Consider the following 22877-nt stretch of genomic DNA (forward strand, 5'->3'; position numbering starts at 1 on the left):
ACAAAGGCGATTCGGGAGCGATCCCTGGCATAAGTGGTTGACTGCAAGGAAAAGACAACCTCACACTGTGTCAGGAATGAACGGCACTCGGCCGGCTCACCAGCATAACTGGGCGGATTGTTGACCCTGGGCTCCGGTGGTGCGTGGGAGCTGGAAACGGGTGTCTCAACACGAAGATGCAAAATCTGTTGGGTTAGGTCGTTCACCTGGGCGACGAGAGACTCCACAGCATGACGAGAGGCAGCGAGTTCATCCTCGTGACGGCCCAGCATGGTTCCTTGAAGCTCAAGGGCGGACTGGAAATGACTCTCCTTTGCTGGGTCCATGAACTGGCCAGAGTATTCTGTCATGAGGAGAGTTGGAGAGAGAGAGAACCCAAACGCAAAGGCAGATCAAATGTCTCTTTAATAAACTCAGAAGCGCTGATAGGCAAAATCAGAACACAGGTGCCGACAGGCAAAACAGTTCAAACAGAGAGTCTCTTTAAGGGAAAAAGGCAACTGAAGAGAGTCCGCAGGCTTAGTACAGGAAATTCCCACAAGATGCGGAGAAGGGTCCGGGTAGCGGATGAGTAGCTTCAAACAATAGTAGGAACCGACAGCCAGAGGCAGGCAAGCAGAAGATGATCAGCAGTAATAATCAGGAGACAGCATATACCACACTGGACACGACAAGACTGGTAACGATAGAGAAACATCAGGTACGTAACACATTTCAGGTAATACTCTGGCAGGGAACAAAGGAAAAGAGGGAGAAGAAATAGGGAAAGAAATCAGTAGGAAGAGAGAACAGGTGAGAGCGTTAACGAGATGATGAGATAGAGAACAGCTGAACGAGAGAAAAGAAACGGGGAAGTGGTGTAAGGAGGAAAAAGACCAGGAGAGGGAGCAAGAGGAAGAGGAAAGAGCCCGATTCATGACATAATTATCAAAAAACAAACTTTTTTTTAACTGTAGTTTATTACAAATTATACATTCATGCAAAGTTCCCTTGACATTTGAAAAAACTCCATTGTCATTTATTTATTTTCTCCACAACGTTAACACTGTAAATTTATTTGTCAGTTTTTAGTCTGATCTCTTGATATTGACAATCAATGATTCTCAAATTTACTTTCACTGACCATTTGTTGAAAACAAAAGAAATCTGAGTTTCAGTCTTCATTCTGTACCCAGGCCATGGAATGTGTCTTATATATTATTTACCCACTTTTAACTGTTTTCTTATGACTGTTCAAACTACATCCATAAAATCTAATGAATTGCTTGAATTTCTATAACCTTTATGTTCTTCAGCATCATTAATGAAGAATCAAGAATAAACGCCTACCTCTTTGTTCTTCATGTTCCATTTTGCAGGGTTCTGGATCACTCCTGTTCTCAATAGCCGTGTTTCCACTGTCAGGCCAAAAAGCGGGTGAGTTAGTGCGTGCCAGGGCCAGTCGCGTTTCACTTCGAGGACTTGATCGTGCCTCCTCAGGGCTTCCTCTGGGCTAACATTGGGGGATTTTTGACCAGCCGAAAACCTTGGTCCAAAGCCAGCCAACTGGAGATTGAGGAGTGGTTATGAACAAAGGCGGAGTTTACCCTAGTCAGAAAATGGTCAATACTGCTGCTCATTTCTCATGCTTTCATATCAGGCTACAAGCTAATAATTTTGTGGAAAAAGTATTCTCCACTTTGCAAAAAAATCACTCGACTCACAGAGTTTCAGATGTCAAAACTTTTGTTTTATTGACCACAATATTATCATTAGCCCTATTCGCACGGGATAAGTATTACCTGGTGACCTCTAGTAATTTGTAATAATCGCGGAGATTGTCTGTGATCTTAATCCCGTGCGAATCGGCCATGTCTGTAATTTGTAAAGTAAAAATTCCCCCGCAAATGACCTACCATATTTCGCCGAACACCGAGGTCCTGTGATAATATTAGTCCCGTGCGAATCGGCATCTCTGTGATTTGGCGGGTCGTTTATAATTTTGTCAATGTTTTTTTTTTTCTTTTCTGTGCGCTTTTTTATCCATCTTTCGCAAAGAATGGAGATTGCGTTGGAGTGTTTTGATAGTATTTGGGTACGGGGTCATGGCTATAGCCTACACAAGGGCTGCACGATATTGAAAAAAAACAAAACATTGCAATATTTAGAACATATTTCTGTAAGAATTTGGTGAACGTTCTACGCAATACAACGTGGCAGCGCCCTTAATAGATATTTGTTTGTTCATTAGGCTATAATTCCTAAAAATAAGTTAAAAAAAATCTCTCTCTCTCTCTCTATCTCTCTGATGCTGATGCAGTCACGCGTTCATGTAAACGGCACCTAAAAGCTGTCACTAAGAACCAGCAAAAGTAATGATTCTGAATATGTAAACTATTGCAATGAAACATTTTAATTGTTTATTAATAAACAAGTGTTTTCTGTGTCGGCTGCAAAGATGACGATAGGCTACTGACTCACGATCTTCGCAGTATCCTAGTGAACGCGCTGGAGAGAAATGCACATTTAATTTAATTTTGTTTTGAATGGTTTTTGTTTAAAAGTAGAGATTTCTGTAGATAATAGATATATATACTTTTTTTTTTTTTTTACGTGTGTGAGGAGAGTAGGCTACCTTATACGCTGAGTTTCGGTTCATGGATGATAGCGCTGTTCAGTTGAGGCGCTGGCGCCCTCCGTGTCTTGAATATCTATATTTACTTCTTACTTATTAAATCCAGGAAATTGGATAATAAAACACTGATTAAAATTAAGATACAATTAATACAAAACGAAATTCGTTTTAAAGAAAGGCTTTGTGCTTTCTGTTTTAGGTATCTGTGAAAGTTTTAAAGCAGTCTTTTAGTGCTGCGTTCAGAGCGGTCGCGTCCGTTACGGTCACGTTTTCCTCATAAATGCGAACACGAAAAATAAAAGACAAAAAATGTGGGTGGGTAATTTCTAAATCACACGAGGTCCCCAGATAATACTAATCCAGTGCGAATAGGGCTATTGATATTTGTTTGAGAGGGTTTTTTTTTTACACATGCCTGACACATGATTTGAACTTCAGACTTTGTCAATTATTTTGCCATTATATTCCAGTAAATATATTTCTACAATTTTAATTTCAAGAAAAGTATTGTCTTTTGCCGTTATGATTATATAAATCTACGCAGGGCCGGCCCTGACCAATTTGCTGCCCTAGGCAAGATTTTACCTGGCGCCCCATGCATCACAGCCCATTTCACCCCGTCATTGTGTTCATGATTTAGCATATATATATATATATATATATATATATATATATATATACACACACACACACACACACACACACACACACACACACACACACACACACACACACACACACACACACACACACACACACAAATACCAAGAGCATTACATAGCATTCAAGTCAAGTCCCCATTATCTTTTATAGCACGATTTACAATAAAGATTTAATGTGAACTTTGCTATTTTGAATAAACCTGTAAATAAATATCATTACTATGCCATAAAATGTACAGGCCAAAAGTTTGGACACATTACTATTTTTAATGTTTTTGAAAGAAATTTCTTCTGCTCATCAAGCCTGCATTTATTTGATCAAAAATACAGAAAAAAATTTTAATATTGTGATATATTATTACAATTTAAAATAATTGGTTTTCAATTTATTATACTTTAAATTATCATTTATTTCTGTGATGCAAAGCTGAATTTTCAGCATCATTACTCCAGTCTTCAGTGTCACATGTGACATCCGGTCTATCACATGATCCTTTAGAAATCATTCTAATATGATGATTCATTATCAAAGTTGGAAACAGTTCTGCTGCTTAATATTTTTTCATAACCTGTGATACTTTTTTAGGATACTTTAAAAAAAAAATTTTTTTTACTATTTATTTATCAATGTTTTAAAAATAGAAATCTTTTGTAACAACAATATACACTACTGGTCAGTAATTTGGGGTCAGTTGTTTTTTTGTTTGTTTTTGTTTTTTGATTGAAATAAATCAATACTTTTATTCAGCAATGATGTGTTAAATTGATAAAAAGTGATCGTAAAGATGATTTATATAATTAGAAAATATTTAATTTTATTTTAAATAAATGCAGTTCTTTTTAACATTTTAGTCATCAAATATATTAGGCAGCAGAACTGTTTCCAACACTCATAATACATCAGAATATTAGAATGATTTCTAAAGGATCATGTGATAGACTGGATGTCACATGTGACACTGAAGACTGGAGTAATGATGCTGAAAATTCAGCTTTGCATCACAGAAATAAATGATAATTTAAAGTATAATAAATTGAAAACCAATTATTTTAAATTGTAATAATATATCACAATATTTATTATTTTTTCTGTATTTTTGATCAAATAAATGCAGGCTTGATGAGCAGAAGAAACTTTTTTCAAAAACATTAAAAATAGTAATGTTTCCAAACTTTTGGCCTGTACTGTATCCCTACAACTGCACAACTGTAGAGTAAAACATTAATAAAAAAGTGATAATAAAAAATGCGTCTTAAAACTGACATGATTGTTACAAAACCACACAGTCTGGGGACTCTGGAGAACTCAGAACAACTGCTAACATTAAGTTTAAGGTAAAAATAACTGCCATGAAATTATAGTATCTTACTCCTCCTATGCCATAAATTGTTCATTCACTACATCACTTTACCTCTGTCTTTATCCCCTTTTATCCTCTTCTCTTCTTTTTGGCACTGTATCTATCGCAGACTATGCTCATTTATAATGTGTCATGTAAATTCGGCCTTCCGTCACAATCAGGAAACTTTCACCGCGTCTAGAACTGGCGCGAGCTGCCAGGCCCGTTTCTACGAGCTGTGTGTTAACAAAAGCAGTGCTGTCTACATTGGATGCGGAGTCGCGCACGCTACACAACAAATTACCAACAACTGATCGCGCGCGCGCTCTGTTTCTGACGCACTTCAAGCACTCGATGGGCGGGGGACGATTGGTGAGCCGGACTTTTTTTTTTTTTTGTAGTAGTAGTATTTCGAATTAATGGTTTTAAAATAGTATTATATATATATATATATAAAAAAAATTTTTTAAAAAAAAATCATTCTGGCGCCCCTATGGATGAGTGGCGCCCCTAGCATTTGCCTATACCGCCTATGCCGCGGGCCGGCCCTGAATCTACGCAAGAGGGAGGAGATGGTTTTTAGAATAAAGTTTTCGAGGGCACATGGATTATAGAAAATAGTCATGTGCACAGATAACTAATTTAGAATAAATTCTGCAATATTACATAAAAATAAGAAGTCAATTTTGATTTCATGGTGACTTTAATGCTTGCCCCACCTAAAAGCTGTGGTGACAAAGGTGAAAATGAACATTATTGAAAAAAATATGTTGGAAAACCAATCAAATCTTCGAGTTCATCTCGGAGGTGGGGCGATAAAGTGTTAAACCGTGCTTTGACGATAATTCACTGATGTTAATATTGTATTGAATTAGTATGACTAACGTAAGCTATATGCTGATTTTGTATTGCCATTTTGGCCGCCATTGTAATGGATCAATGAAATTACCAGAACGCTGAGCAGTTTAAGTAAATATAAAACCATGCTCATTCGGGGGCAAAGTAAAAGTATGAAAGTGAAAGTATATTTATAATGAAAGTGAAAATATATTTATAATGAAAGTAAAAGTATATTAAATGAAAGTAAGTATGAATGTGCAAGTATACATTTATAATGAAAGTAAAAGTATATTTATAATGAGTAAAAGTATGAAAGTGAAAGTATATTTATAATGAGTAAAAGTATGAAAGTGAACGTATATTTATAATTAAAGTAAAAGTATATTTATAATGAAAGTAAAAGAATGAAAGAATATTTATAATAAAAGTAAAAGTATGGAAGTGAAAGTATATTAATAAATAATATAAATAAAAAATTAATGAGTGCAAAGATACTCATTAATTCATGATGCCTATTTTAGAATGTAATGCTTTACATTCAACTATCGACATCATCATAGTATCTTGCATTTGCATTTGGTAAACAGGGTCTTAAGTGGCCAAATAACTAGATGATCTAAGCACAAAAATAAAGAACAAGTTATAAATCTTTAGATTTATTTATATATATCAAATACATGTCTTACTTAAAAGTCTTATAGCATCCTTGTGTTAATATGAATCTCACACTTGTTCACTGTACGACTTTTGGTGACGGTTCTATGTCCAGTCATTTGTTGCAGCTAGCTAGGATAGATTTATTTGGAAGGAAGCCTTTATTGCATCGGACAAATTCTTTTTGAATGGATGCGTAGAGAAGCTAATTTACTAAATCTCTTCCCACATGAAGGACAGAGATACGGCCTCTCTCCAGTGTGGCTCTTCTCATGTATTTTCAGACATGCTGACCATCTGAATCTCTTGTCACAGTGTGAACACTTGTAAGGTTTTTCTCCTGTGTGAATTCTCTGATGCAATTTCAGTTCAGAATTTGTGATGAAGGTCTTCCCACAATCAAAGCAAATATAATTCTTCACACCACTGTGTATTTTCTGGTGTCGTTTTAAAGCACCCAGCTGACTAAAACTCTTTCCACACAAAGAACACGTGTAAGGCTTTTCCTTTGAGTGAACTCTCAGGTGAACCTTCAGGGATACTGCCAAAACAAATTTTTTACTGCACTGATCGCAGTTATACTGTTTTTCCCCGGAATGACAAAGCAGATGTAATTTAAGAGTGTTTGCATGTGCGAAACTCTTCTCGCACAGATCACATGTGTACGGTTTCTCTCCAGTGTGGATCCTCTCATGTATTCTCATGTGTCCCGCCTGACTGAAACTCTTCTCACAGTGTGAACACTTATAAGGTTTTTCTCCAGTGTGAGTTTTCTGGTGCTGTTTCAGTTCAGCATCTCTAATAAAGGATTTTCCACAATCGAAGCACACGTGATTCTTCACACCACTGTGTCTTTCCTGGTGTATTTTTAATGCACCCATCTGACTAAAACTCTTTCCACACAAATAACAAACATGAGGTTTCTCCTTTGTATGAACTTTCAAGTGCTTCTTCAGGGTTTCAGGCCTTGAAAACAATTTACCGCACTGGTCACAGTTATATGGTCTTTCTCCAGAGTGAGAATGTAGATGTAATTTAAGAGCGTTTCCTTGTGAGAAACTCTTCCCACACTGATCACATGTGTGCGGCTTCTCTCCAGTGTGGACTTTCATGTGTTCCTTGAGGATTCTTTTTTGTGCGAAACTCTTCCCACACTGATCACATGTGAACGGCTTCTCTCCACTATGAACTCTCATGTGATGTATCAGATTGTGTTTGTATGAGAAACTCTTTCCACACTGAAAGCAGGTAAAAGATTGTTTGGCACTTCTTTTCAACAAAGAGCTTTGTTTGTTGACATCTTGTTTCTCCTTGGCTTCAGTAAATTCTTCACTCTCCTCTTTTTCTTCTGTCAGGTCTGATTTTCAGTAAATCATAAAAAGAGAAATATGAAGGAAAAGAATACTCAAGTGAACCCTGATATGATAGCAGAAAACTGCTATAAAAAATATTTTGAAATATTATCAAATATCAAATTATTATTATTTAAATATTTCAGGCACAATTATTATTATTTGTTATGATTATTTATTTCCTCCTTTAACTATGTTTTTAACTACATCCACTAAATATGATGAACTGATTGAAGATGTATAACCTTAATGTTCTTCAGCATTATTAATGAAGAATCAAGAATAAACACCAACCTCTTTGTTCTTCAGTATCTTCATCTTTTATTCTGTAGGGTTCTGGATCACCTCTTTGTTCTTCAGTATCTTCATGTTTTATTTTGCAGGGTTCTGGATCATTCATGTTCTCACTGGGGTTTTTTTCTCTCTTGTAGGCTGATGGGAATATTCCAGCATTTTTTTGGTGAAATATTGTAGAAGAAGCTTTACAAGAGGGGAAGTTCTGTGTAGAAGCAAGAACATATCTGGTTAAATTGAAAAACAGTTAAATAAGTTATTAAACTGGTGATATTAATTAACATATTTTAAGCATTTAAATTTTGTGTTTATCCATCTGTCAAAGGATACAATTATTGAATTTGTTTTTTAAAAACAAATTCACATATTCTACATGTTCTTTCAACTTTTTTATTTTTATTCTTACCTTTATCAACAGTATTGTCATATGAACAACGAAATTATGAATAAATAACACCATTAAAATAACATTACAGCTGAGTTCAACTTCATTTAACTTGTCATTTAGAAGAGGTTTTGTTAATTGATAAAGTGTTTTATTGTGTCTAAATGAAACATATATTAGAGACTGTAATTGAATAAATGCTGTTAAGAAATGTATGTATCTTGTAAATATAAAAAGTGGTGATTGTGTTTTGTTTAGTTTGCCTTATCTGTTGACACTAGGGCTGCACAATTGATCGAATTTCTAATCGCGATTGCGATTACAGAGGCCACAATTACGTAATTGTTCAAAACCGTGATTACAAAAAAAGTCCACTTACATTATTCTGCGTTTAGAGCTTGTTACGTTGTTAGAGGCGAATCACGACTACTTCAGAGAACCCAGCTAAATAGGAACTACCAGTGATTTAAGTGTAAGCTGAAATAAAAAAATCTCTCACCTCAGAAAAATGGACTTTCCTGTCCTGTCAGCCATTATACTGTGCTCCTAGGGCCCTCTTCAATTGCACGCGCAAATGCTGCGGCGCGCGCTGTATATCACTTCACTATATATATAAAGTAGTCTCAGCCTCAAACGTTACGCCCACTGACCATTGGCTGAACATCTGATGCATATGGCACACTTTTCTGGAAACACTTCAGGAGTTTCGAAGTCCCGATATGATTGGTTGAATTCTACAGAATGTCCGGGAGACGTGGAAGAAGAAAGTCGCTGTGTTTACAACTGTGACAATGAGCGCTTATTAGGATCAACTAAACACTGGATTTTCAAAAGTATGTGAAGTTCACGGCTCCATTGTTGCAGTAAACTTGCACAACGTTCTTCAATGAATAATTTGTTCGATGCACGCTGATTTGTTATTGTAGAGACATCGAAATTATATTGTCACGCCCCTGAACATGACGCGGAACAAAACAAACTGTGATTGGTTGCGTTACATGTCAGTCAAACGTTCTCTTGAGCAGTCCTTGGCCAAGAAAAGCTGTGATAGAGTCCAGACCTTCTGCCGTCAGTCTGAAGGTCTGGCTACGCGAGACTATATATAAATCGCAATTTAAACTCTGAGCATGCAACGTTGTTACATTATAAACTAGTAAGTCACGAAATAAAAGTAAAATACCAATAAATCACGTTACTATACGCCATGTGTTAGCTGAGAAGGATTTGCATGCAGGAATGATGTTCAATCTATTCATCAGGAGCAGCTTCCATGTTTCATTAACAGTTCTTGTTAGTATTGTGTATTCACCATGGTACCTGTTGTTTCCATAACCCAAAAATGCCCCTTTATTTTATTTATTGTGTTTTTTGTATATTTTTTGAATGACTGTGGTGGCACATACCAACATTGTATTAACAAAAACTAATTTGGGACTGCTATTTATTTGGTCCTCATAGGCCTACCGTTTATTTTTCAGTATTAGTCATATTCTTAAAAAATGTTTTAAACAAATGTATTATAATAGGCCTATATAATATAATACTTAAAAAAGTGGGTTGCTGCTTGATGACCATGGGAAAATGTGGGTCCCAATGCCAAACGAGTTTAGAACCACTGGTGTAAAGCTATTCAAAACATAATTTAATGTAAATTGTGATAATCATAATTAATAACCGCAATTAGAATTTTAAGGGAATAATCGACAATTATGATTTTTGGCATAATCGTTCATCCCTAGTTGACACTAATAAAATGAGCTTTAATTGGCAGTTTACAGGTGATCCGAAGTCATTGACTAGGCTATTAACTAGAACTCGACTATTGACATGAAATCGAGGCTTGTCAACAACTGTTAATAAAACGTCATCAGCAGAGATCTCACTTTATTCTAAGGGACTGTGATAGAAACAATTTATTAGAATCAAATGTATGCAGAATGAGCATAAACGTGCTCTGTAATAGCATTATTTCTATAAATCTGAGACACATGTACAAGCCACACCTACATAACAGTTCTTCTTCTGCTTCCTATCTGTGTGGGAGAACATTTCATGAAAAGGTACAAGTAAAAATAAATCTAAGCATAATAGTCCAAATAAATATAGCCTAGTTCGATTTTTCTAATATCTTCACAGCAATATAGGAATTACATCATTTACATGTACATACTCTGTCAATAAGAGAAAGTGACACCATGACAAGTGACATTCAGTCACAGTAACATTGTTCCAAACATCGACACACGAACAAAGATAAAAAACACAAGAGATCATGTCTTAAAGAATTTAACACATACACATCGTTGACAACTAAATGTTAATTTCCGTCGGCAAACGCAAGAAAAGACGCACAAATACAGATGTACCCGTTGAAAACAATACATAAACCATCCCTTTAAAGGCTGCTTAAGCTATTTCTGTACTTTATAGTGAGATTAATATACGATGGCTGCAACGTGAACTGCTGGACTCACCTCAGAACACTCGATGCTGATGACTGACGTCGTCAGTAGTGACGTCTGGTGACGTCATCACCGCGAGGCGGCAACGTACGTTATCAAAAATGCGACAAATATTATCTTCAATTATCATATAAAACCCGTTTATATACTGTCTATGTATAAAACAGGTACTATACAAATATGAAACAAAAATAACTGTATAAATTCCATTCTGTGTCGAGCTGTTTGTTAGAACAAATGAATGTGGGATTGTAATACTGAACGTTAATGATGTAGACAGACAGCCACTTTCAGTCATGTTTGGGGTGAAATATAATTTATTAGGCATATTATAAAAGCTATATCGAGCCCAAAAAATACAGTAGATTTCATAAATAAAATGATTCAATTATTTATTTTATATTCAAGAATAAAAGCAGAGGTGGACTAGGACTAAAAGTGGGCCTTTTAGATATTTTCCATACAGACAGTTTAATAACTAAAGATGAAAATAGTAAAATCAGTCCATATATGCCACAATGATCTGGTTTGTTCTCAGATGACTTGGAATGTAATGTAGTTGTTGTTTTTTTTTACTGCAGGCTAAATCAGGGATTCCCAACAACGTTCCTGGAGCCCCAAAACTAACACTAAAGACCAGGACTATTTTTATATATATATATAAATTTCTACATATAACAATTCAATTTAATATTGCTATGAAGTGATGTATAATTAAGAACTAACGTGATTTCACAATAGACAAAAGTGTATTTATAAATTAGCATTAACCAAAAACAAATGTGTGCAAAAATATTCACTATTTAATGATGCCTCATTAAGAATGTAATACTTTACATGTACAGATGGTAATGTATACAACGTTGTTGTAAAGCATTAGGAATAACAAAATAATAAATCACTTTTATACATGCCAAAATCATAAAATATTGCCCCATCATTACAGTATATCTTGCATCTGCATTTGGTAAATATGTCTGAAGTGGTCAAGTAAAGAAAAAAAATTAAATATAAATGCCATATTCATGTCTTAAAAGTGTTTGTTTTCTGTATGACTGAGTAGAAAAGCTAATTTACTAAAACTCTTCCCACAATGATACAGCCTCTCTTCAGTGTGGCTCCTCTCATGTATATTCAAAGATGCTGACCATTTGTCAGGTTTTTCTTCAGTGTGAATTCTCTGGTGCAGTTTCAGTTCATTATCTGTAATAAAGGTCTTCACACAATCAAAGCACATGTGATTCTTCACACCACTGAGTCTTTCCTGGTGCGTATTAAAATTGCCTATATGACCAAAACTCTTCTCACACAAAGAACACACGTGAGGCTTCTCCTTTCTATGAACTTTCCGGTGGTTCTTCAGAGAATCTGCCCTAACAAATTTCTTATTACACTGATCGCAGTTATACTTTCTTTCTCCAGAATGAGAAAGCAGATGTAATTTAAGAGAGTTTGCATATGCAAAGCTCTTCCCGCACAGACCACATGTGTGCGGTTTCTCTCCAGTGTGGATCCTCTCATGTATTCTCATGTGTCCCGCCTGACTGAAACTCTTGTCACAGTGTGAACACTTATAAGGTTTTTCTCCAGTGTGAGTTTTCTGGTGCTGTTTCAGTTCAGCATCTCTAATAAAGGATTTTCCACAATCAAAGCATATGTGATTCTTCACACCACTATGCCTTTTCTGGTGTAACTTAAAAACGTTCAGCCGACTAAAACTCTTTCCACACAAAGAACAAACATGAGGCTTCTCCTTTGAATGAACTTTCAGGTGGCTCTTGAGGGATTCTGCCCTTAAGAACATATTACCGCACTGATCACAGCTATATGGTCTTTCTCCAGAGTGAGAACGTAGATGTGATTTAAGAGTGCTTGCATGTCTGAAACTCTTCCCACACTGATCACATGTGTACGGCTTCTCTCCAGTGTGGATTTTCATGTGTTCATCAAGAGATCCTTTTCTCGTGAAACTGTTCCCGCACTGATCACACGTGAAAGGTCTCTCTCCACTATGAATTCTAAAGTGATGTTTCAGATTTTGTTTGTTTGAGAAACTCTTTCCACAATAAGAGCAGGTCAAAGATTGTGTAGCACTTCTTTTCAGGGTGAGGCTTGAATTTTGTTTAACAGATTTGACATCATGTGTCTCATTCTCTTCAGTAAATTCTTCACTCTCCTCGCATTCTTCCATCAGGTCTGAAATGAATGTAAAACAGGTTTGAGTTTAATTAAATCATAAAATTCAAAATAGAAATATGAAGGAAAAGAACACAGGTGATCACTGATATGATAAGAAGAAAGTAACAGAAAACTGCTATAAAAAAAATTCAGGAACGCAAACTTTAGGCCAGATTTTCGCTCGCCGACAAGTTTTGTGAGATCGCCAACAAATGCCCGAAATCACAGACAAATCGGTGCTCGTTCACGTGAGTGACAATCACACAGTGTGAAGTATCAAAGACGCGATCTGAGATAATCGCAGATGAGTTGCCGACGCCCGTGAGATATTTGGCATGCTAAATATCTGGACCTGTTGGCGATTCACAATCCTGCTGTGTGAATGTGTTCTGACTGAAAACTACATCGGCGATGACCGACAGCCAATGAGAGAGCAAGAAACAGGGCAGTGGGAAGTTCGGGGAGGAGTTATAGACCAGAACATTAGTATTTTAATAGATATATTTACAGTTATATCAAACAGAAACAAAGCACAAACATTTGCTTGACCAGCAGCAACAGCAGCACATTACAAAATTATTTATTTACCCCCAGCTCACTTTGCAGAACACACAATCCAAAATCAGTTTTTTCTCCTTTTCGCTGCAGATAAGCACACATGCAATTTGGATCGCTATCTTCTTGCAGGCTATCATGTTTAATAACAATTTCAGTCTTGCGAGACTTATTTCTCTATCACTTCTTGCGGGCGTTTGGTTGTGAAACGTAGTTTGTGGACAAGACAGAAGTTGTCTGCAATTCTTTCTTTTGTAAAGTGATGCAATGTGAAACCTGTCACCGATCCATCGTGCAGTGTGAACACAGCAGCAACTGAATGTTAACACAGATAATTGTGCCGTGTGAAATGAAAAGTGACCCGACTACTTTGAAAATCGTACAGTGTAACCTCGGCATAAGGTGAAAAAGATGCGAAACACTCTTCCTAGAATAATTTCCACTAAGCTTGAGTATATTTTTAGTTAAAGCTGTTTAACATCTCATGTAAGTTTTGCTGGAGGCATATGTTTTCCTTGATTGTTTTTTCCCGAAGAGATATAAGTTGTTGTTGAAAACGAAAGTAAAAAAGTGATGGACTTTTATTGCGTTTTACAATGAAATGAGAGTTCTGTGTCTTTATTAAAATCAACACATTAATGATTAATCTCATATGCCCATGACTAGTGCTGGGCGGTATGACGAAAAATCCACATCACGGTATTTTTCTAAATTACACCGGTTTCACGGTATATGATTTATTTTTTGTGTTTTTTTAAGCATGACTGGGTGTAAAACCCATTTTTCACTGAGTGAGAGAGGAAATACTGCAGTAGATTGACTTAGAATGCCCTATTTTACTGTCATGAGTGAATATTTTAGAAAAAAATCCACACTAGTATTTAGGTTTGCAATGCTGTTTACAAAGAGGTGCCAGCAGGAGGCGCTTTAGGAGCGGCAGAAATAGCGGTTTCCCCAGTAACGGCTGTACACAAAGCAGCAACGCTCATAAACGCTGCTTTATCAGGTAAGATAAAGAAAGATTCAATCGTTATAACAAAGAAACTTTTCTAAAGACCGTCAGTTCACTAAAGATACATTCATATAAAAACACCCGCGCCGCGTTTTGATTTTGAAACGTGCAGTGCTCATGTTTATTCAACGTAGTGATGTATGTCTCGAGACCGGTCTTGGTCTCGAGACCGGTCTCGAGACCACTTTTACGTGGTCTCGGTCTTGTCACGGCCTGGACGGTCTTTGGTCTCGGACCTCTCGGTCTTGTCTAGGTCTCGCTGTCTCAGACCGACATAGTGGTCGGGGAATTTAGCAATACAATACTACAATATCCACGACGACACAACGTTCGATAATGCAACATTATTATCCGCAACGGAACGGATTGAAGCGCGCGTCTTGAGTGAAAGTTCGGCGTGTGCGCGAGCCACACCAGAAAACACTTTATCCGCGCCACTGATCGCCGCGGCAACGAGCACTTTGATCACTTGATTTAAAAAAACACATCAGTGACATGATGGGTTTTAACTTCATTCAGGAGAGTTTGGGGTAACTGCACAACTGACAGATGACTTTCAGCGCACCGCCAACGGTGTGTGTGTGTGTGTGTGTGTGTGTGTGTAACCATAGCGACAAAACGACCAACTTTCGGATCCTGCACTTAAGCCTATAATTTCGTTTTTAAAAATTGAATTATGTATTTAAAAGTTGCAGAATGGATTCATTTGGAGACTCCGAAATCGGCAGAGATAGGCAGGCATTTGCTTAGATGAATTTGTGACTTTGATATCTCTCTCTCTCTCTCTGTGTGTGTGTGTGTGTGTGTGTGTGTGTGTGTGTGTTGTTTGATTACAGTATTGTATTTAAGATGGTGTTAGACTAAATAAATGGTCTTTTAAATATCATATGCATATCTCCGTTGTGTTGACTAAACATTAGGCCTAATCCCAAGTTTATAATTGTGTATCTTTAATTTGATGTTACGATTTCATCTACACATTAAGTATAATTTCAATTGGTTTTATATTTCTCATTCTTTAGACAGTTGTTGGAGGAGCAAGATGGTGTTGGAGGTGTTTGATGTTTTGTCAGATGAACCATCAGTACCAGTCATGTCAGTCCTCAACAGTACACAAAAGTTAAGGCAGTCTCAATCCTCTAATAGTGCAGTAACAGCCGTCATGCAATTGCTACACATAGTTGATCTCACCCAGTCTGCAAAAACATTTACAGTGAGCTCACAGTCACACACATGACATGGTCTGTCTCTGTATTGTTCTGCCTGTGTAGTTTAAGTAATACCGTCTAATATGTATTGAATGTAAACTGCGGCTGAACCCTAGTATGCTGCTGTTCTTGAATTCAAGTTATTTTCTTAGCTTCAACACTAGTCTGTTTTTTTCCCCCTCCGGTCTCGACTTGGTCTCGGTCTTGGTCTCGACTTGGTCTCGACTTGGTCTTGACTTGGTCTTGACTTGGTCTTGACTTGGTCTGTCTTGGTCTTGGTCTTGTCTTGGTCTCGATACCCTCTGGTCTTGGTAGTGTCTTGGTCTCGGTTTAGGCGGTCTTGACTACAAGTCTAATTCAACGATGTCAATGCCAACCACAAATAGATTTTCCAAAAGGCTGTGTTGATATTGTGAACCAATGTATGGGAAACACTGTAATATAATTTGACAGTTATCAATTATAGTTTAACCTATCCATCTTCAAAGTCACGCTTAGTAACACGTGCATCACCACAGTGCAACAGTGAAAAAGGACTGCGCCGCGTTCTGATCGTTATTAAAGCGGCATACAGCGGTATTTAAAAAATGTATATCATAACAAAAATAAACACCGGTATTCGGTATGAACCGGTACACCGCCCAGCACTACCCATGACCCACCAGCAATTAAAGCAGCACTCAGTAGCTTCGGGACTTCTTCGCTGTATTCTCGCTTTTTGCTCGCAGGTTTCTCTCTAGAGCTCCCCCCACAGCTTCGGAATAGATATTTGACAACACTGTTGTAAAAACGCGTTGTTGATTCTCAGACACCAGAGGCTATAGATCAACGACATCAAAGCAGATGGGACGTTCTTTAAAACGTCTTCTTCATTCGGGTTCGGACAGCGTGAGGGAGCGCAATAATGACAGCATTTTAGCAGATTTCTTTTGGCCGTAAAGCAATTGTTTACATCGCGAGACCTGATATCACGCGAGACTTCCTGACGCAGCGGCCGGCGGCCCGCCAGCTCAAAGTTGCAAGTGCGTATTTTCCGCTCACGGGCACCAGGGGGGTGCGAAACGACCACCATTCAACCCGAAATAAGTAATATAACCATTCCAATGACTCCGAAGCTGTTCAGTTAAGGTAAAAAAAGTTACTTAGTTCACCTTTAATTGTGATGTTATTTTTTATTTCTTGGCCCATCCGACACGTGGATATAACTGCGAGCCGCGCATTACTACACATTATTATGTTTCTTGGGTCTGCACTATTCCCTTCAAAGCAAACAAACCAGCACGCCTTTATCTGTTGCTTTGTGACGGTTATGTTGAATTAACCCCATTCGGCTATATCAAATATTCATATCAAGTTGAGTATGTGCACTAAATCAGTAGCCTGGGAAAAGCCAGACTACTTCCGGCGAATTTTAATTCTCTCTCCAGGATAGTCTGGAGAAGAGCCCATTCAAACTCATTTCTGTGCCGCCGAAATCGCGGCACCAACCAGAAACGTTTGGGGAGGGATTTACATGATGACAACAGCGCAGCGACGCTGAAGGAGATTTCATTACAAAGATGGATGCTGCCGTGGAACATCACTCGTTCGAATCATAGACAGTATATAAACGAATCAGTTATCGCGTCTGTTTTGAGCGATTTAAACTTACCGTTTTCGTTAAAACCGGAGCAAAGAACAACACTCGAAGCATACGTCATCTCCTTCATCGATCTGATTGGTTTTATGACTATCCAATTGCGGCCAGAGGAATTTGAGCTACGTCGGTTGGTGACGCCCCTTTGGAAATGATTTGTCTACATAGCTTCCCCAGACCCTACACTCAGTTTCAACTGAGAAGGGTCTGGTTTTAACCAGGCTACTAAATCAGTGCAGATTACATAAACTTTGCCAGCAAATTGAGGGAACATAATTTGTGAAACATAACAACAAATTGGCTTGCAATTTGACATTGTTATCTGTCATAGTTATAGCTTCATTTTTTGGGTTGTAAAGGTGTTCATTTCAAATCCTGTCCTTATGATATTGCACAAAACATCTTATGTGTGTAAAAGCAAACAGTTTAATTACGTTGTGGATATGACAGTATAGTAGAGCATAACTAAAGTTGTATTCGTTGACAAAATGGTAATGTTAGTAGCGTAATACAAGATGTATTTGGATTAAAAACAGGGAGAAGTACGGTGGCCAAGAGAGCTCAACGCGCTGCAACTGAAGAAAACACATGCAAATAGAAAAAACACCCGCAAATTAAGAAAACATCTTCATCAGTTTCACAACACATGTTTGCTCCAAATACTCACAACACAACCAAATACAGAAATGCGCTGCAAAAGTTCACAACACAACCAAATACAGAAACGCGCTGCAAAAGTTCACAACACAAACAAATACAGAAACGCGCTGCAAATAGGACAGAACACAACGGAAATGTTTCCGGGGAACCCAATAAGTGACGGACGGATGGCTGGGACGTGCTTATTGCTCGTGAGCTTTACCTATGCCCTACTCTCTTAAAAGGGCAGACGCAGAGCCCTTGAATTGGGCACTTTGGAGGGAGCGGGGCACTTGTGTGCCATTATGTTGATGAAGGGAACAACGAAAGACAACGTAATTTCCTCATTATTTTCACCTGGGATGTTCCCATGACAACGCAGCGCGTGTCCATCAGCTGAATAGCTGTTCTTACCAGAAATATAGTATTATTGCTGTTAACATAACTGTTGCAAATAAATATACATTTTATACAACAAAGTTTTTAAAATATGCGTTATATCTGTGTGTGAGTGTCTCAACTTTAAAACTTGCCGTCTCATATTTGGACCCTAGCTGCATTCTAACATTTCTTATGAAACTTATTTTAACATAACATGACAAAATGTGTACAATGTAACTGATGTATAGATTAATGTCTTTCCCTCTTTTTCTCTATCTTTATTTATTTATTTATTTATTTTAGTCTTCAGCTCATTGTTCTTTTTAGTATTCTTATGACATTGAACATATTGTAAATACATTTTGTATATTGTATACAAAGTTGTATGTCATAAACGTGTCATCTCTGTATGTTTTGCAAAAAAAAATTAATAATAATAAAAGTAGACAGCTGTAAGCAAGTCCCAGCCGGGTCCATCACTTATTGGGTTCCCCGGAAACATTTCCGTTGTGTTCTGTTCTATTTGCAGCGCGTTTCTGTATTTGTTTGTGTTGTGAACTTTTGCAGCGCTTTTCTGTATTTGGTTGTGTTGTGAGTATTTGGAGCACACATGTGTTGTGAAACTGATGAAGATGTTTTCTTAATTTGCAGTTGTTTTTCTATTTGCATGTGTTTTCTTCAGTTGCAGCGCGTTGAGCTCTCTCGGCCACCGTAGAGAAGTCTTAAAAACTTGAGTAGTTTGTTTTTATTGACTATATTATTGACAGTATTCAGTCATTGTACTTCATTGTCTTTTCCTGTTTGTAAAGCACACTTTTTATATTCATATTAAATGATGTATTCAAATATTAATAAACAACTTAATAAAAATGTTATAAACAATTCATTAATTAATTTTCATTTGAAAGTTAACTACTCCTTTAGCTTATTTAGTGAACTGTTGCAGAAAATCAGAATAACATATGCCTGCACCTTGTGTTCACAACACTAGTCTGTGCTGATCAAATCAAGATCATGATGCCCTCCATGATGTCCAAAAAACCTCAATCACAATAATTACCTATTATTATCTCTGCTTAAAAAATAAATAAATAAATGTTTTATTCTAGCTTCATGAATGTGGTTAAGTTTCATTAACAAAAAGCAACATTTTGAGAAAAAAGCTGAGAAAATCTACTTTTTCAAAGACTACATCCGTATCGGATTCAGAACAATGATTAAAGTCCCCCTATAGTCAATCATTTTATCCCTTAAAACTCATCTTTGATCACCAAAATTACATATTTCAGCGTAACCTTAAAACTAGGGATGGGCATTTTTCTAAAATATTGCTTTCGAATATTCGGGCTCATAAAATTCGAATATTCGAATATTCGTTTATTTAAATGACTAACGAAAAAGACGTTATTTTTTAAGTTATTTTTTTTTTAAGTTTTTGTCACCATTTCTGAAGCTTACGATTAGGCAATACACAACAAGCTTACAATATATGTTCTAATATTTTCTTTTAATTGAAAACATTAAACAGTAGGCCTTTGTGTAAACAAAAAAAATATAAAGAACAAAAGGATTTAAGCTCAAGCAGCGCGAATGGAAAAAAACGCCTAATAAAGCAGAGTAGCAGATTGTGCCAGATATCGTACAGAACGTAGCCTACACATACACTCGAGTCAGCATATGATTATCGTGTTTATATTGTTTCACGCGTTTATGTTGAGAAAAACAATAATATCCACATGCAGGCGCGCCGCAATTTATGCTCAAGTGAGAAAACGCGCTGTGCTGACAGACGTTTCAGAGAAACAAAGATAACGGTGTTCTAGTTCTAAGTTTCTTACAGCACTTTGCGTTTTCTGTTCTTAGACCTCTCCCTCAACGAAACTTAAAGGAAGAATATGTCTCAAAATAATTTTGCTATTAGATAAGTTATCACTCGCACTACAGCTGCGCTTACCTGCAGTCGTGATGCAGTGATGGACAGCTGTCTTTCCTCAGTCGACTTGTCATTTCTCATTGTGGTGATGATATATAACTTCAGATTAATTAATAAATTTTATCAAAAGTAATTCCATTTTGTAAGATCATTTAATAACCTCATTTTCGAATAGTAGCCTAATTCCAAACTTCGCGAGGCAGACGACGACATTATGATAAAATACAAACAACTTGTTAAACACGCGCCACAGTGGCACCCAGTGCATTTAATTATAACTGCGAGTTAGTGCTTGGGATTTATCAGGGATTCACTGCATTTACGACCCGCAAAGTATTTACGGCTACATAAATTCGATAAAATTCGAATAGTATTTTATTTTTCGAATAATAATTACAGATCGAATATTCGAAAATTCGAATATTCGTGCACATCCCTACTTAAAACGGCTTGAATGTAACTCTAAACCCTTGTATAATTTAGTATACACAGATCCATGTTCAGTAATATGCTAATTAGCCACAATGGCTGAGAAAGAGTTAATAAAAAAAGGGTTGAAAATGGGTTAATATTTTAATAATATGATTGTGAAACAGATATAAAATAAAACCGCTTTTATATTATCTAACCTGACCCACTTATTTTAACAATCAATATGAATGTTTTTCAAACTTCTTTACACTGACCATTTGTTGACACTAAAGAAAAGAAAACTTAATTTTGTACTAATTTTATGGAAAGTATCCTGTATATTATTTGCTCCTTTAACTATGTTATTTCACCACTCTTGCGAAATTTCTAACTACATCCACTAAATCTGCTGAACTGCTTAAAGTTTTATAACCTTAATGTTCTTCTGCTTCATTAATGAGGAATCAAGAATAAATACCAACCTCTTTGTTCTTCAGTTTCTTCATCTTTTATCCTGCAGAGTTCTGGATCACACATGTTCTCGCTGTTTCTCTTCTTCACTTGTAGGCTGATGAGAATATTCCAGCATTTATCGGTGAATTGTTATAGAACCTTAACAAGAGGGTATTCCTGTGTAGAAGGAAGAGCAGAACTTATTAAGCAGAAGTTATTAAACTAATCATTTTAATTCACATATTTTAAACATTTAAATTGTGTGTGTCCATCTTCCAAAAAGGTAAAGTTATTGAATGTATTTTTAAAACAAATATATTCTACATGTTTATATTTTGCCTGTGATGTCTATCAATTTTTAAGCATTTTTATTCTTACCTTTATCTGCAGTATAGTCATAAGAACAAACAAATATTGAAATTATGAAAAAATACTAGTTAAAATAACATTCCAAGTGATCCAACTTCATTCAACTTGTCATTTAGCAGTTTTTGTTCATTGATTTTAAGTGTTGTATTCCTGTTACATTAAACATGTTAGAGACTGTAATAGTATTATTTCTAACAATCTTACATTTATAAAATTATTATTAAATTAAAATAAATACAAATGACACCTAAGGTTACAGCAGTTCAGTAAATCTATTTAGATTTTCTAATAACTTCAAAAGCAATAATAGTCCAGTCATTTTAAGCCAAAATGGGGGTCAACCTTGAACAAATGGCAACAGAAGCACACTCAACTGATTTTGTATCCTCAATATGTCCTGAGTAAGGGGGAAAAAAAGCCCTGAAGAATCCCATTAGGGGAAAGTTTCGAAAAAGACCCAAATATAGCCTATTCATACACAGCCTATTCATTTTTCTTACGTGAATAGGGTAAAAGTTTTAACCTTTAGATATCACCATGAAAATTACTGAGTTGATTACTTACATCAAGACAAACAAAAAATGTATTACAAGTTTTTAAAAATGGTTTGTTAACATGGACAAACGGTGCATAATCTAATTACGTATATACTAATTTGCATAAATACCACAACAGATCTAAACACTGGGTCTAGCCAGGTGAAAATGTCTTGTTGTATCTTGTTGACACATAACAGTAAAATACTTAATGTTAAGGTCTGAATGGAACCCATTTAGGCTACCCATGAGCATTAATACATAGAGGCAGGAAGAAGTACTTTAGAAACCAGCCTTTATTAATTATTATTGCAGAGATGGGGTTTGGGGCTGGGTCCGTGGGACTGTTTCCTCAGAGATCGCTAAGATCGCTTCCATACAACAATAATATTATCGCTCCAAACATCGAAAAACTATAACAAAGAAAAGACAGACACACACACACACACACACACACACACACAAACCATCCTGATTTTAACACACACCGATCGTGTCCTGCTCAATGTCCAATTCCGTCGGCAAACGCCAGAAAAGACGCACATATAGAAAACAATACATAAATCACCCCTTTAAAAGGCTTCTTGAGGGTAATTGTGTACTTTATAGTTATATAAATATACGCTGCACCGTGAACTGCTACACTCACCTCGTCAGAAGATTCGACGCTGACAGATGGCGTTAGTAGTTGACGTCATCACTGCGAGGCGACAACGTATGTTTCTCAGTTTCCAAGGCTGTAAACCTTTGAAGTCTGCGAACTTGCGAAGGTCGGACCGAGAATGGTTTACTAGCCTACGAAGGACTGTTCTCATAGAAGACTGTTCTTCTCGCCAAGCAACTGTGACAGCTGCAGTTGACGAGCGATAGTAACGTTTATACTGGACTTTTTTGAAAGTTAGACGGTCCGTTTCTGTATATGGGCCATTCTACAGAATTGGTGCAAAGTACTGCACAACCAAT

The 22877-nt window shown here is 36.7% G+C and overlaps 3 protein-coding genes and 1 long non-coding RNA gene across 5 annotated transcripts in view; 1 reads left to right on the plus strand and 3 right to left on the minus strand.

Moving 5' to 3' along the window:
• LOC309475604 (uncharacterized protein) overlaps positions 1-3856 on the minus strand; it is a 34855-nt gene extending 30999 nt beyond the window's left edge. Inside the window, exon 1 of the mRNA XM_082138443.1 lies at positions 1330-3856. The gene's annotated coding sequence lies outside the window, so the exon portion shown is untranslated. The remainder of the gene's footprint in view (positions 1-1329) is intronic.
• A 2240-nt stretch (positions 3857-6096) lies between these two features.
• LOC309475614 (uncharacterized protein) lies at positions 6097-10643 on the minus strand. Its single transcript, XM_082138467.1, has 3 exons — positions 10616-10643; positions 7757-7961; positions 6097-7467 (listed from the first exon to the last, which is right to left on the minus strand). Exons 2-3 carry the CDS (start codon positions 7860-7862, stop codon positions 6272-6274), a joined length of 1302 nt encoding a protein of 433 aa, XP_081994593.1. The 5' UTR covers positions 7863-7961; positions 10616-10643; the 3' UTR covers positions 6097-6271.
• A 248-nt stretch (positions 10644-10891) lies between these two features.
• LOC309475615 (uncharacterized protein) lies at positions 10892-22635 on the minus strand. Its single transcript, XM_082138468.1, has 3 exons — positions 22564-22635; positions 21039-21186; positions 10892-12799 (listed from the first exon to the last, which is right to left on the minus strand). The coding sequence occupies exons 2-3, from the start codon at positions 21091-21093 to the stop codon at positions 11634-11636; spliced, it is 1221 nt and encodes a 406-aa protein (XP_081994594.1). The 5' UTR covers positions 21094-21186; positions 22564-22635; the 3' UTR covers positions 10892-11633.
• On the plus strand, positions 12806-19308 carry LOC309475711. 2 transcript variants are annotated; one of them, XR_014197800.1, is made up of 2 exons: positions 12806-14481; positions 15908-19308. It is a non-coding gene; the product is annotated as an uncharacterized lncRNA (long non-coding RNA). The 2 variants fall into 2 exon arrangements; XR_014197801.1 differs by having other exon boundaries at positions 12806-14467.
• Positions 22636-22877: the final 242 nt, after the last annotated feature.

The sequence above is a fragment of the Leuciscus leuciscus genome, assembly GCF_965113295.1.
Source record: "Leuciscus leuciscus genome assembly, chromosome: 15".
NCBI lineage: Eukaryota > Metazoa > Chordata > Actinopteri > Cypriniformes > Leuciscidae > Leuciscus > Leuciscus leuciscus.

Bases quoted from the DNA above. Each gene is read 5' to 3' on its own strand.
- LOC309475615 (XM_082138468.1), bottom strand. From the start codon at position 21,093: ATGTGTGATCCAGAACTCTGCAGGATAAAAGATGAAGAAACTGAAGAA. The intron at 12,800-21,038 runs GTTGGTATTTAT...CATTCATTTCAG, and splicing joins AGAAACTGAAGAACAAAGAG to ACCTGATGGAAGAATGCGAG.
- LOC309475614 (XM_082138467.1), bottom strand. From the start codon at position 7,862: ATGAATGATCCAGAACCCTGCAAAATAAAACATGAAGATACTGAAGAA. The intron at 7,468-7,756 runs GTTGGTGTTTAT...ACTGAAAATCAG, and splicing joins AGATACTGAAGAACAAAGAG to ACCTGACAGAAGAAAAAGAG.